At 46.5% G+C, this 12,583-nt stretch overlaps 1 protein-coding gene and 1 long non-coding RNA gene across 3 annotated transcripts in view; one reads left to right on the top strand and one right to left on the bottom strand.

Moving 5' to 3' along the window:
* The window catches only part of LOC118219259 (voltage-dependent calcium channel subunit alpha-2/delta-1-like), a 100,458-nt gene extending 89,301 nt beyond the window's left edge, over positions 1-11,157 (top strand). For both annotated transcript variants that reach the window (XM_035402280.1, XM_035402279.1), the window contains 11 exons: positions 905-991; positions 1,240-1,307; positions 1,481-1,519; positions 1,607-1,678; positions 2,468-2,620; positions 3,098-3,150; positions 3,470-3,525; positions 4,329-4,455; positions 6,120-6,232; positions 7,162-7,244; positions 9,565-11,157. In XM_035402280.1, coding sequence (XP_035258171.1) covers positions 905-991; positions 1,240-1,307; positions 1,481-1,519; positions 1,607-1,678; positions 2,468-2,620; positions 3,098-3,150; positions 3,470-3,525; positions 4,329-4,455; positions 6,120-6,232; positions 7,162-7,244; positions 9,565-9,681 — 968 coding nt within the window. In that variant the 3' untranslated portion in view covers positions 9,682-11,157. The remainder of the gene's footprint in view (positions 1-904; positions 992-1,239; positions 1,308-1,480; positions 1,520-1,606; positions 1,679-2,467; positions 2,621-3,097; positions 3,151-3,469; positions 3,526-4,328; positions 4,456-6,119; positions 6,233-7,161; positions 7,245-9,564) is intronic.
* The window catches only part of LOC118219360, a 25,926-nt gene continuing 13,347 nt past the window's right edge, over positions 5-12,583 (bottom strand). Inside the window, exon 3 of the long non-coding RNA XR_004763746.1 lies at positions 5-181. This is a non-coding gene — a long non-coding RNA (uncharacterized LOC118219360). The remainder of the gene's footprint in view (positions 182-12,583) is intronic.

Below are 12,583 nucleotides of genomic sequence, written 5' to 3'. Positions count from 1 at the left end.
GGTCATCTGAGCCGGGGCTGGTTTGCCCGTCCCCATCTGTCACATGACACATCAAGTCTAAGGTTCATTCCATTCGTCTTAATGTCACTCTTGATTTATTGCGTCCTTTTAATGTGTTCTGGTGCACTCTTGTGAATTTGTGCTGAAGAAGCATGTATGCTGATCCTTTGACCGTGTCCCCCTGGAAAAAGAGATAATTGCATGACTGAATAAAAAGATATCTGCTACAAATTATTTCCAGTGGAATTTCCTTGCACGCATAAAAATTATGTCTGGATGCTAAAACCTGCATTGAAAAACGTTCAGTGTTGGCAAATTTTACTTTCTGAGTATTTGATCCGTTGATCCTTGAACTAATTAATTAACTTTAACTCTGTTAAAGTTAAATGACAACTGATCACCTTCTAATGGTACAAGTATAATAACGAACAAAACTCTAGCTGTGTACCCATGGTAACATTTATTTTATATGATGAGCTAATCAGTTTCAAAGTTGTAGTGTGACTGAAAACTGAAATAAGAAAGTAGCACCACACACAGGAGTTGTACAGTACTGCTGAATGAGGTGTGGCTTTGTTAGGGTTGGAGTGAAAACCTACAGGACGGTAGAGCTCCAGGAACAGGGTTGGGCGGCCCCACTCTACAGGCTGGCTCACGAGCCAATCAGTGTACGGGGCTCTGAACAGTAACCCTCGCAAGAACCCCCTGCCGTTGCTAAGCGCGCGAGCCGCTGCCTCTCTCCCGTTTGAAGTTTTACTGTACGCTGATCTCAGTAACAGAGGGAGCAGAGAGCGGCGGGTGATTTATCGGCCCGAGCGCGTTAGCGACGTAGCGGCTGCCGCGGGCTCCGACTAGGACTAATGGTGTCACCTTACCCCCCCCATCCCCCCCTCCCCTCATGCAGAGAGCGGGGAGCCCAACCTGGACTCCGGCATCATGGTCAGCAAAGCCATCGAGCTGAACATCGACGGAGCCAGGCTGAAGCCAGCCGGTAAGGGCAGGTCCATAAAAACCGCCAAGGCCCAGCAGTCATAAAAAGCACCGCCTCCCTGTGGATTGTTTAAGGCCAAGTGCTGCTGTGTGAGAAGGTGCTGCCAGTATGATTTGTCGTCAGGTTGTGCTGATCCATTCGCTGCCAACGCATAATAATTTGAAAAACCTAGTGGTACCCAAACCCTCACACATATCTGTAATCGTGAAGTCTCACATTGCCTTTCCTAATGCACTGTTTAACTACAGTGGTTGGAGCGAAACTGAGTGTCGCTGCTTGGAAGGACCGTTTCATCAAAGCCACAATGAAGATCAATGTAAGGGAAGACATTTGGCCTAAACATATACACATATAATATATCACACTTAAATGTCGAAACCTTTATTTAAAGTCAAATACAAAGCCCGTTGTGGAGAAATTTAAAACGGACGCAGGTTTAAAATAACGTCAAAATAAAACACTTAAAAGGTTTTTTCTCTTCTCTTTCAGTGCAAGGATGAGATCTGCGGTTGCCTAAGCAACGACCAGGTGCGGTAAAACTGCCTCCTGCCGGAACGCTGACCCGCTCGCCCGGGTTCGCGGTCCGCTAATGAACGAATGTTCCTCTGGTTGCAGCACGTCGACTGCGTCATCCTGGACGACGGCGGCTTCCTCTTGATGTCCAACAGGGACAAGTACATCGCCCAGGTGACCTCCTTTGAAGCCGGTGTGGTTCTGTGGGCCCCTCCCCCTTTCCCCACCTCCCCCCACCTCCCCCCTGCCGCGCCCCGAGCCATAACTCTCCGGGTCCTTGGTTTCCCGAAGACGCCGCGCGGCTGGATAAATGTTTTGGTCTGCGCCGTTAAAATGCGGGTAATGAAGTCGATCGCGGCGCAACTGGTGGCGCGTAAATCACCGGCTCAGTATTCGCCGGGATTATTAAAAACGGAGGCCGGGGACCGTGTTTTGGAAAGGGGGCCGGCCACTAAATCATGTTTTTGCGAAAGGATGGGGAAGCGGGCCGAGCGGCAGGGGGGGGGGTGGGGAGAGGGGGGGGTTTCGACGGGCCCGTGCGGCACGAGCCGCGCTCTAGCCGTTAATTTAATATCCGTGTTACCGCTCGGTGAAAAAAAAAAGAGCTCTATGGTTTTATGCTTTCCTGGAGCCCCTGGCGCTTTATTAGAAGCCGGGGTTCAGGGGGATTGGGTTTTGGCGCGGTGCGGTGCGCGTGGCTTTCGAAAGGCCTGTGACGAAGCGTGGGGGGGGGGACCTTCGGGACGAAAGTGAATATCGAACGAATGCGCTACGTTTTGTACATGCCGCAAATCAACACATTTGTTCAAAAAATAAAACAAAAAAAACCAATAGCATGGGCCTGTTTCTGTTGCACGGGTCTTGCTTCTTGCTAGTATTGAACAGAATGGCAAACAGTTGTTTTACGTTTGTGACAGTATTGTCCCTGATCCAACCCTCCCCCCCCCATCCCCCCCGGCACAGATCGGACAGTTCTTCGGCGAGATCGACCCCATCCTGATGAGGACCCTGGTGAACACGTCGCTGTACGCCTTCAACAAGACGTACGACTACCAGTCCGTGTGCGACCCGGAGCGGGACAGCAAAGCGGCGTCCGGCCAGCGCTCCGTCCGCATCGTGAGTCACAGGCTGCCCGGGGGCCCGGAAACATGCAGGCCAATCCGTCCGTACGACAGCAACACAGTGCATGCACATAATACTGAACATATATTTTCTTTTGCATCTTGTGGTGCATCAAGGATCTTGGAGCTGCTCTTAAAATGTTTTTCAGTAATTACACTGCAGTAATTGCATTTGAGATCCTGATCTTTTAGAGCCAATGATATTTCACATTTACAAATGAGCATTGCTTTGGCAATAAAACAAAGGGTTTATAGGGCATATAAGAGCATATTCCACATCTCTTTAACCCTTTGAAGAGATGGTTTTTTTGAAGTCAGTGTTCTAGAACTCCATCACTCTCATTTACCAATAATGATTGTTACATCAGCATTAGAATGCTCAGTTAAGAACATTCTAATCACAATTGTGACCTCACACCTTAAAGGGCTAAGCGCCGTCTTACAGTGCCTCTCCTCTGTGTCCCACCTGCAGCCCACGATAGCAGACGTCCTCCATTTAGGCTGGTGGGCCTCAGCTGCTGCGTGGTTAGTACCGTGGAAACGAGGAACCGCCCACAAACATGTCCGACCCGCACACGAAGGAGGACAACTTAACTGCCCCGCACTCCCAATTTAAAGTGGGGGGCTGACGTCCTGTCATCAATTTAATATCTGATGACCTGCCAACCAAAATTTATTTGGTATTGTACATATTTGTGTGTGTGTGTGCGTGCGCGCGTGCGCATGCATGCGTGTGTGTGTGTGTACTTCTCCATGTGCAGGAACCATAGCATGGGTCCAGGAAGCTGTATAATGTGTTTACTTGGCTTTGTTCATTGATCTGTTTTGCTTGTTTTGTTTTCAGGTCTATATTGCAGCAGTTATTTCTAAGCCTCACATTACCCACTTTACTTGAAGCAGGTGAGTTTGTGTGTTTTCCATTTTGACATCAGTTTCCGAAGGCTTTGGCAGCAAACATTCAAAACTTTGCAAAATGTTTGATTCACTTATAATTTTGTGATAATTTTGATTTATGCTTGTGTACTTTACCATTCAACGACTTAATGAAAAGTCAGAGATTTTCATTTGGAGTTTGTACGCTTGTTGTCAGGGTGATTTATACTCTGTACACAGCTTCAAAATTTCCCAAGAAAGACTGAATGGTCCACTGATATTTTTGCAGCGTGATATCAATTATAATGAACAATGTAGATTTTCGGGCCAATGCAAGTACATTATGTAAATGGCTCACGATGAAATATTTACCGTTTGTGTATGTGTGTTTGTGTATGCGTGTGTCTATGTGCACATGTTCAAATGTGTGTGTCTGTGTGTGCATTTGCATGTGTGTGTGTCTGTGTTTGCATGTGTGCAACTATATGTGTGTGTGTGTGTGTTTGCATGTATGTATGCATATGTGTGTGTATATGTGTATGTATGTGTGCATGTGTGTTTGCATGTGTGTATGCATATGTGTGTGTGTGTTTTCATGTGTGTGTCTGTATTTGTATGTGTGTATGGGTATGTATATATGTGCGTGCGTGTGCTTGTGTGCGTGCATGTTCATGCGTACGCGTGTGTGTTTGCACGTGTGTATCTGTGTGTGTGTGTGTGTGTGTATTTGTGTGTGCGTGTGTGTGTGTGTGTGTGTGTGCATCTGTGTGTGCGTGTGTGTGTGTGTGTGTGTGTATCTGTGTGTGTGTGTGTGTGTGTGTTTCCCGCAGCGAATGTAGACGACGATGTGCTGGAGGCCTTCTCCAAGGAGAGCTGCATCACGGAGCAGACGCAGTACTACTTCGACAGCAGCAACAGGTCCTTTGGGGGCTCTCTGGACTGTGGAAACTGCTCCAGGTGAGGGAGATTACGCGGCGCTACGGAAACAGGCGCCGGCTCCTGGCCCCCCTCGTAAAAGAGAACCAGGCTCACCCCGGGAGAGGGGGAGGGGGGCGGGGGCTGGCACGTCTCAGGTGTTTGGCCGGGACGCGGCGCGGCTCGTCAGGTTGAGGGGGGGGGGGGTGTCCCGGGCCATAATTCACAAGGGTGTGGCCTTCCCCCCCGAGAGCGAGGCTATCGAGGCCGAACGAGTGATTTAGCAGGAAGAGCCGTCCGTATATCAGCGCGCGCGGACGTCTCCTTCCTGTGTATCTACTCGTCCCACTTCCTCTGGCTCCGCGGGGCCCGGTCCAAAACAGAATCCCACTTCCTTGTTTCGGAAAAACCGCTGTTTTTCAGGTATTTTTTTTGCCAACAACCCCAAAGCAGACACCCCATCGGCTCAGTTCATAAAGAGGCTGTAAATTGAATATGCCATGAATTTTATGGAAAAAAACTCTAAAGGGGCAACTGTCAGGGGACTACAAATATGGTGCCTTTTAAAGTGCCCACGTGCACTTGTGCGCCTGCTATATTTCCATCTTCCGCGGTAACAGCTTTGGACGTGCGGACTTTAACGACAGCCATAAAGAAAACTTCTAATCCAAGCCTAGCGGAACGTGTCTTACGCTTTCAGGCATGTAATTTTATCCAGGACCGGCGCAGATCCCTTGTTTTGTCTCCAGTCGCTAAAGCAAGTCGCACACCTCATGTGGGTAGACCCGGGGTTCAGTGAATATCTCAAGCCTGAACGGTAGGCTTTCACAATTTTAACGGCAATTGAAACCACTTATGATCTAAGGCGCTGCTTTAGTATGTTTTTTAGCAGGGCAGATAAATGGTGATGTTACAGGTGGATGTATTCGGGTGTTTTAGGTCAATATTGTGTTTATTACCATTATTATTATGATTATTATTATTATTAGTAGTAGTAGTAGTAGAAGTAATAGTAGTAGTAGTAGTAGTAGTAGTAGTAGTAGCAGCAGTTGTATTCATTGCATTTTTACAGCGCTACATGATCTTGTTTACAGTGATGAAGGGAAACTGACCTCCACCACCACCAGTGCGTAGCGCCCTCCTGGGTGATGCCTGGCAGCCATTTTGTGCCAGACCGCTGAGCACAGAAAGTGGATTTACCATATGGGCCATTAGCTACAATTTACGAGAAGACGGGGGGGTGGTTCCGTGGCCTTCAGCGCAACCGTGTCCAGGGCCTGACCCCCTGAGGGCAGAAACTCTAACCCCACAGCGAGCGCGATTGCGCTGCTATTGTAGCAGCTCTCTGACCCGCAGGCATCTTCATTATCTCGGCTGTCTGCGGCGTGTCACCAAATGGCCGGTGTGGCCTGTCCGTCTCCCCTCTTGTTTGCTTTGTTAGGGACACCCGAAACCGGCGCGCTACGCTCCGCGCCCGGCGCCGAGGCGTTCCCACGGAGACGCCCGGTCGTGTGTGAAGCGGGGCTTGTTTTGACGCCGGCCATGTTTGGCATTCTTTCTCCTGGAAAAAGGGTTTCGCTTTCCGCCTGCGACCACGCGGGGTCTTCACACCACGAGCGGCGTTTCAACAGGCTGACGACGAGGACGGGTTTCTCTGCTCCGCCGCTGTGCCCGGGTAACATGTGCCCGGCTTGCCTTTCTTTCAGGCTGTACCGCGCCGAGAAGCTGGTGAACACCAACCTGGTGTTCATCATCGCCGACGCCGCGGATCTGTGCACGTCCTGCGACGCCAGGCCACTGAAACAAGCCGAGCAGCACTGTATCCTTCGCCGCCGCTGCTTACGCACCCTCTGCACCTGCACCTGCACACGGAGACCCATTCAGACCCACTGCGTCCAGGCTCAGAGCTACTGAGCATTACTTCAGCTTTTAAGGGTGTGAGATCACAAATATGCGATTAGAATGTTCTTAACTGAACATTCTAATGATGATGTAACAATCTGGTAACTGCTGGTAACCTAAAGCAACGGAGTTCTAGAACACTGACTTAGAATTCTGAAACATTCCAAAAAACCAAGGGTTAAAGGCGCAGTAGCTGTACCCAAGGCCACGATTATTATTGGCCGTTCAGTTCAATTCAAGTTTATACGTATCGTGCTTTTCACAGAGCCGATGTCACAAACGCGCATTGTGGACCGAACGATGCAGCGCGTGACGGTCTCAGTCTGTTTTAAGTTAGGGGTTAACTTTCAGCCCCCGCAGGGCTCACTGTAAATCTGAACCAAAGCACGAGCGACTGGCAGATCTGAGCCAGAGACAGTGACGCAGCCAAACGCGCTGGAGACTCCACTTTTATTTATAATGGTGGCCATAAACGAGGACAGCCGTCATATATATTTTGACAAACCCCGTAAAGTCAGGGGCCGTTTTATTGTGTTAACAATGACAACAGCATGGGCATGAAACGGCAGCTTTTTAAAAAATGAACAAAGGCCGGTTTTATTAATCTAATCGCGTATGTCATGTATTTTACTGGGTCCGCACGGGAGAAATAAAAGCACTGTAGGACCCTGCTGTTTTCTGGCAAACATATGGCTGGAGAGGTTTTTCTGCTTCTCAGTGCTGCATGCGGAAAGGAGAGCGAGAAGCGTCCGCCTCGCTCGGATGGTAAAGTGTTTCAGAGTGTTTTTTTTATTTTGTATCTCAGCCCAAAGAGGCCGAGCGTTTGTTTCCTGAACGGCTTTCCAGCCCAAGGCCCGGACCCCTGTGAACTGGCCCAGAACCCCAGGTACAGGAAAGGACCGGATGTCTGTTTTGAAAACAGCAAGGATGTAAGTCGACTGCAATCCGAAGCCCCAAACTCCGCGCTTCTGCCTTCCGCCCCTGGGACGTGCTCATCTGGGCTTTGTTCCTGACGCTGTCCCGTCTCAATTGAGCTCAGTTGCATTAATGTCTTTCACCTAATTCACACAGCCTTCCTAAGTGCTCTCGGTCGTAGCTGCATCTGCAATTACTGTCTTTAAAATTGCCTGCCATTTCTTGCTCCTCTCTAGAAATTTTTTTTTTTTTTTTGGTTTCACACATTAAGACACAAAATTGTTTTTTTTTTTGTGTTCCGTTAAAAGCCTCCAGAGACTGCTGCAATTTTCTAAACAAAGCAGCAAAAAATGGTTTAACTGATTCATCCAGATTTACCCTTGAAGAACGTAAATAAATGGCTGTCATGCATATAAAAGAGTAAGCGTTAAAAGTGTTACATTGCCTTGTTAAATGTGGTTTCCAAGGCTAATTTATAATGGTCAAAACAAACACTTTTTCTGTGCTTCAGTGTTCCACAGGCCCACCTTTGGTGTGCCATTTTGGACAGGTCTTTCTGTGTGAAATCTACGACTGCATGGTGGCACTCTGAACCTTTTACAGTATTAGTTTCTGTATTTCACATATAAACTCATTTTTTAGTGTACAAACTGGTTCTGCCATGGACTTCACTCCTCTCTCTCTTTCTCTCTCTCATTCTTTTAGTTTAGAAAATTGTTGCATGACTTATCCCCGTCTTTGTTGCTTCTCTTTGTGTCGTGTCCTCTTCCTGCATTTTGATTGGCCGCTCATCTCTTCCTGCTCTTGTCGATTGGCCGCTCGTGCCGCCCGTTAATAAATAGGACAAGCCTGTACGCGGGACGGCCTGCGGCACCTCCCTCCATTTAACTGCCACTTTTTCACGCGCTGTGAAGGGTCAGTCTCATCTCATTATTTACTGCTGTACGCTTGGGGGCAGACTTAAACGTCCAGATTTTACATGTTCAGGCATTGCATTACAGCACATTCATTTAGCAGACACTCTTATCCACGCAGTAATAAGAGCGCATTAATAAGTGCACTCAGGTTCACAGGAGGAGTGACAACAGGAGAGTGCAGTCAGACTCTACGCAGCAGGTTCGCTCTGGTTAGACGGACCGTGATCGTGTGTTTCCATTAAGCTTATCGTCCATCAGCTTGCGCAGCTACTGCAGGGAGATTTATGCCGTTTGGCTCTGTTCTGCGAGCAATAGGTTCTCAAACATTAAAAAAAAAAGGAACCGGCTTTAAGTAAGTTAATGTGAAAGGCAACTGGGAGTGTACCACTGCCTGCAGTGCGTTTTACACAGTTCTGCTGCGTTTATGTGTCTTATCCTCTGCTGGGGTGCCTTTATTATGTATGCGTCTGTGTACAGACTCCTAGTGCAGACGCCATTTTATTAATTAATTAATTTTTTTTTCCCTCGCTAATGACACATAGAAATAGCCCGGCGCGTCCCAGTCGCTCCGCAGCGCATTCAAAGAACGTGAAAAATAGGCCCCTTCCTTCTGTTTCAGCGAGGGGGAAGTTCAGAATGTGATTCTGTCCTAGAGGTATTTTCTTTGGAATAAACATAGGAAGCGGCAGATGTGCTTCCTGGCTTTTGTCGGTGGTCCGGTGGATTAGCCCTGTTGGCCCTCCGCCTGCAGGGCCAGTGTCTGCTTTAGCACCAGACAGTAGCTGTGCTATTCAGGTTAACTGTGATATCACCGCTAAGCATTAGCATCAGACAGTACCTGTGCTATTCAGGCTAACTGTGAGAGACCACAGCTAAGCATTAGCATCGGACAGTACCTGTGCTATTCAGGCTAACTGTGAGAGACCACAGCTAAGCATTAGCATCGGACAGTAGCTGTGCTATTCAGGTTAATTGTGATACCATCACTAAGCATTAGCGCTGGGCTGACAGAAAAGGCACTTTGCTCAAGCCAGTCTCTCAGAGTTATGGTCGAACCGCATTGCGGTTAAGATTGAATAGGAGCCACGGTCACGGTTTAGATCGGGGCTGCCCTACCCTGCTCCTGGAGATCTACGGCCTGTACTGTAGGTTTTTATTCCCACCCTAACAAAGCTCACCTCATTCAACAGCTAGAGATCCTACTGAGCTGCTAATTAGTAGAATCAGGTGTGCCAAATTAGGGTTTCAGTAAAAACCACCAGGGCAGTAGATCTCCAGGAACAGGGCTGGGCAGCCCCTGGTTCAGATTAAGCAGAGCAGAGATAGTTCAGGTTGGCCGAGCAGGCTTCCGCGTGCCCCCCTAACTGACTCACGCCCCCCCTCCCCTCCCCTCCCCTCCCTCGTTGTCCCGGCACAGGAAGATGACAGCGACTGCGGCGGGGGGTCCGGGCTGACCCCGTCGCTTTGGGCCGTGGCGGGCGGCCAGCTGGTCCTGCTCTGGCTCCTGGCCGGACCCCGGCGCTGCCCGACATGACCGCAGAGCCGCCGGGGAGGGGGGCGTGGTTCGAGGGGGGAAGGAGCACCGCCACGACGCTTACGTTTTTTCAAGACGCTGCCGGATTTTTCTCGCTGAGATTTTTTCGCCGAACGGGAGGGAGAGGAGGACCGATGAAACACCTCAGAGCTTGGAGATCTGGAAGTGAGTGTTCCACGCCCCCCTCTGGGCCCCTGCTCTGGAGGTTCGCAGAGGACAAGCAAAGAGCCTTGTGTGTGTGGAGAGCGACACATCCCACAGGGGTGAGCGTGTGGACACTGCCTTATCCCTTAAGGGGGAAATGGAAGGAAACGCTTCTTCATTTTACATTGTGTGGAGTTTTTTTGGTGTGCTGCTTTGCAGAAGAAAAAAAAAGTTAAAATAAAAAAAAGAACTGGATTGGTTATATATTACACTGCCAAAACTTTTCAAAAAATTGTTTTTTTTTTTGTTTGTTTTTTTTTTACCTGATGGTTTAGGTTTGCGGTAAATATCTGGCATGCCAGTAAAGTCAGTATTTAGTTGTTATAACCTCTTCGCTATTAATAGTAAAGGCCAAGAATACTAACATATATAAAAAGTGATCATGGGGTGCTACTGGTTCATGGTGTTCCACGCCATGAAGGTTCAAAACGGTTTTCTAATAATGGCTGTATAATCTTTTTAGTTGGACTGCATGGTCACAGTCACATTTCATCGACGTCTCTGTCTTCTACTGATCCCAGGGGGTCACCAATGACGTATTTCAGGGTCGATACCCAGCCTCCATCCGTAGGCCTTCAAACAAAGGAGAGGTAACTGCCAGGTACAGTCGTACCTTTTAAAATACAGGGCGTCTACGCCAGGTCAAAGGGCAACTTAGTTACACTTGGTGTAGCCAGCTTATTTCTACTGCAGTTTAAATATCAAGAGCTGACCAAACCTTTTCTATCGTGATTTCTGATTGTATTTATTTACTAGTTTTTCCCTTGACAATACATTTTTTTGGTTTTCTTTTGTTTGTTTTTTTTTCAATAGGAGGGGCTGATGGATCTTCTTGCATGTGGCTGGTATACGTTGCATTGCTAGTTTTGATTGTAACGGTTTGATTAGTGCTATGTACAGAGGGACTACCGCAAGGGGACACAGGAACTGGAGGAGTAATAGAGTTTGGCCTGCAATGACATTTGGGCAAACTGCTGAAGTATCAATTTCAAAGAAGGCTACTAATGACCAAATGCTTCTGAGTAACTGTTGCTTGTATTTTTTAAGGCGCAATGCCAGTTTTTTTTTTTTTTTTTTTTTTTTATACATTGAAATTTTCCCTCTCATTCATAAAAAAAAACTTAATCCAACAAAGCATTACCAAACTTCAACATGTCTGAAAACCTGGACTGCATGCCTCCCAACTGGAGTTTGGAAGAAATACAGGAAAGTCTCTGAACTGTAATAAATCTGGGCCAAGGAAAAATGTGTTTTTTAAAGTAAAAAAAAAAATCTGAATAGCCGGTCTCCAAACTGGAATTTTGAGGAAATACAGTGAAGAGTTGGAACTGCATTACATATGTCCCACAGCAAGAATTTTCTCTTTTTTTTTTCTTTATTAACATCCGACTTCATTTGAACACCTGATGTCAGATATCAGCCTTGTGGCTCGCTCGTTCCCTGTCACACTCTGGATTCTCAATCGCAGTTCCAGAATGCGCGTTTTCAGGGTTCTCGTTGTGCTGAAGTACTTCAGGGAGTGGAGGGCTTGTGGAGATATTCATCCTGCGGCACGCGGTCCTGTCTGTAATGTTTACAGAGCCACTGTACCTCCAGGGTTGCTTGCTTAGCACTCTGGAATGATTATTATTATTTTTTAAATTTTTTATACATCAGATCTCACAATTAATTTCCCTTTTCTTAAAGAATCTGGAATCCTTGGCTTTCCATATCGTTTGAGCGCACGCACTAATTACCTGGCACGAAACACAGCTGATATTTCAGTCCCTCTGTTAAGCAGCGTCTTAAGACGTAGCCATTTCGCGACTTTTAAAAAAAATCCGATGACTCTCACACCAACCAACTTTTCTACCCGTATACTTTCACACACTTCATTGTTTTTGGTTTGTTTTAACATTAATATTATGGGTTACTGTATCAATTACTTTTGATTATTGAATGCAGCTAATGTATGTGGATGTGAAACGCACTTTGGTATCTGTACTTGCTGAACACTTTTAGACTGTATGGGCATCGGGTATAGACGTCTTTTTGCATCAGTCACTGTGGTCTGTGCATTCATACTGGGGCCAAATTCAGAGTAAACAAAGTATACTTTGTCCTCTATGTTAGGAAGCAAATTTAATGAAGGATTGCTTTTTGTGCTTACACAACATGATAAGCTTGATGACAGTGCATAATATTGTGTATGAACTGGGGTGAAACAGCCACACTTGACTAAATTTGATAGTGAGGTTTGCTAATTTGCTATGTTAGCAATCTTGCCGTTACTTTTTAACTCTTCTGTTAATCTGTCAAACTGTTTTGTCAAAACATCAAATAATTACAGTACAATTAATATCAGTGATTGTATTCTGTATTCAGCAAGCTTAAATTGAACTTACTAACTTATTAGTTTAAAAACACAACACACAATAAAATGAGCAGATTCATAACATAATTTATGCTTTGAAAGAAATTAATGTTTTGACCCCAAGTCATTTAATGTTCAGGGACCTTTTTTAGTATTTGTATTTATATATATTTTTTGTAGATATTTTATTGTATTTCATTTATTTATTTATGTATTTATTTTCATTACAGTTTAACAAAAAACTCCACGGAAATCTCCAATGTTTATTTTATTTATTTAACCTTTATTTAACCAGGTAAAAGTGATTGAGAACAAATTCTCATTTACAACACTGAGGAGAAGGCA

Source organism: Anguilla anguilla, chromosome 19 (assembly GCF_013347855.1).
Source record: "Anguilla anguilla isolate fAngAng1 chromosome 19, fAngAng1.pri, whole genome shotgun sequence".
In the NCBI taxonomy this organism is placed as follows: domain Eukaryota; kingdom Metazoa; phylum Chordata; class Actinopteri; order Anguilliformes; family Anguillidae; genus Anguilla; species Anguilla anguilla.
This window is presented reverse-complemented; position numbering and strand designations above follow the sequence as displayed.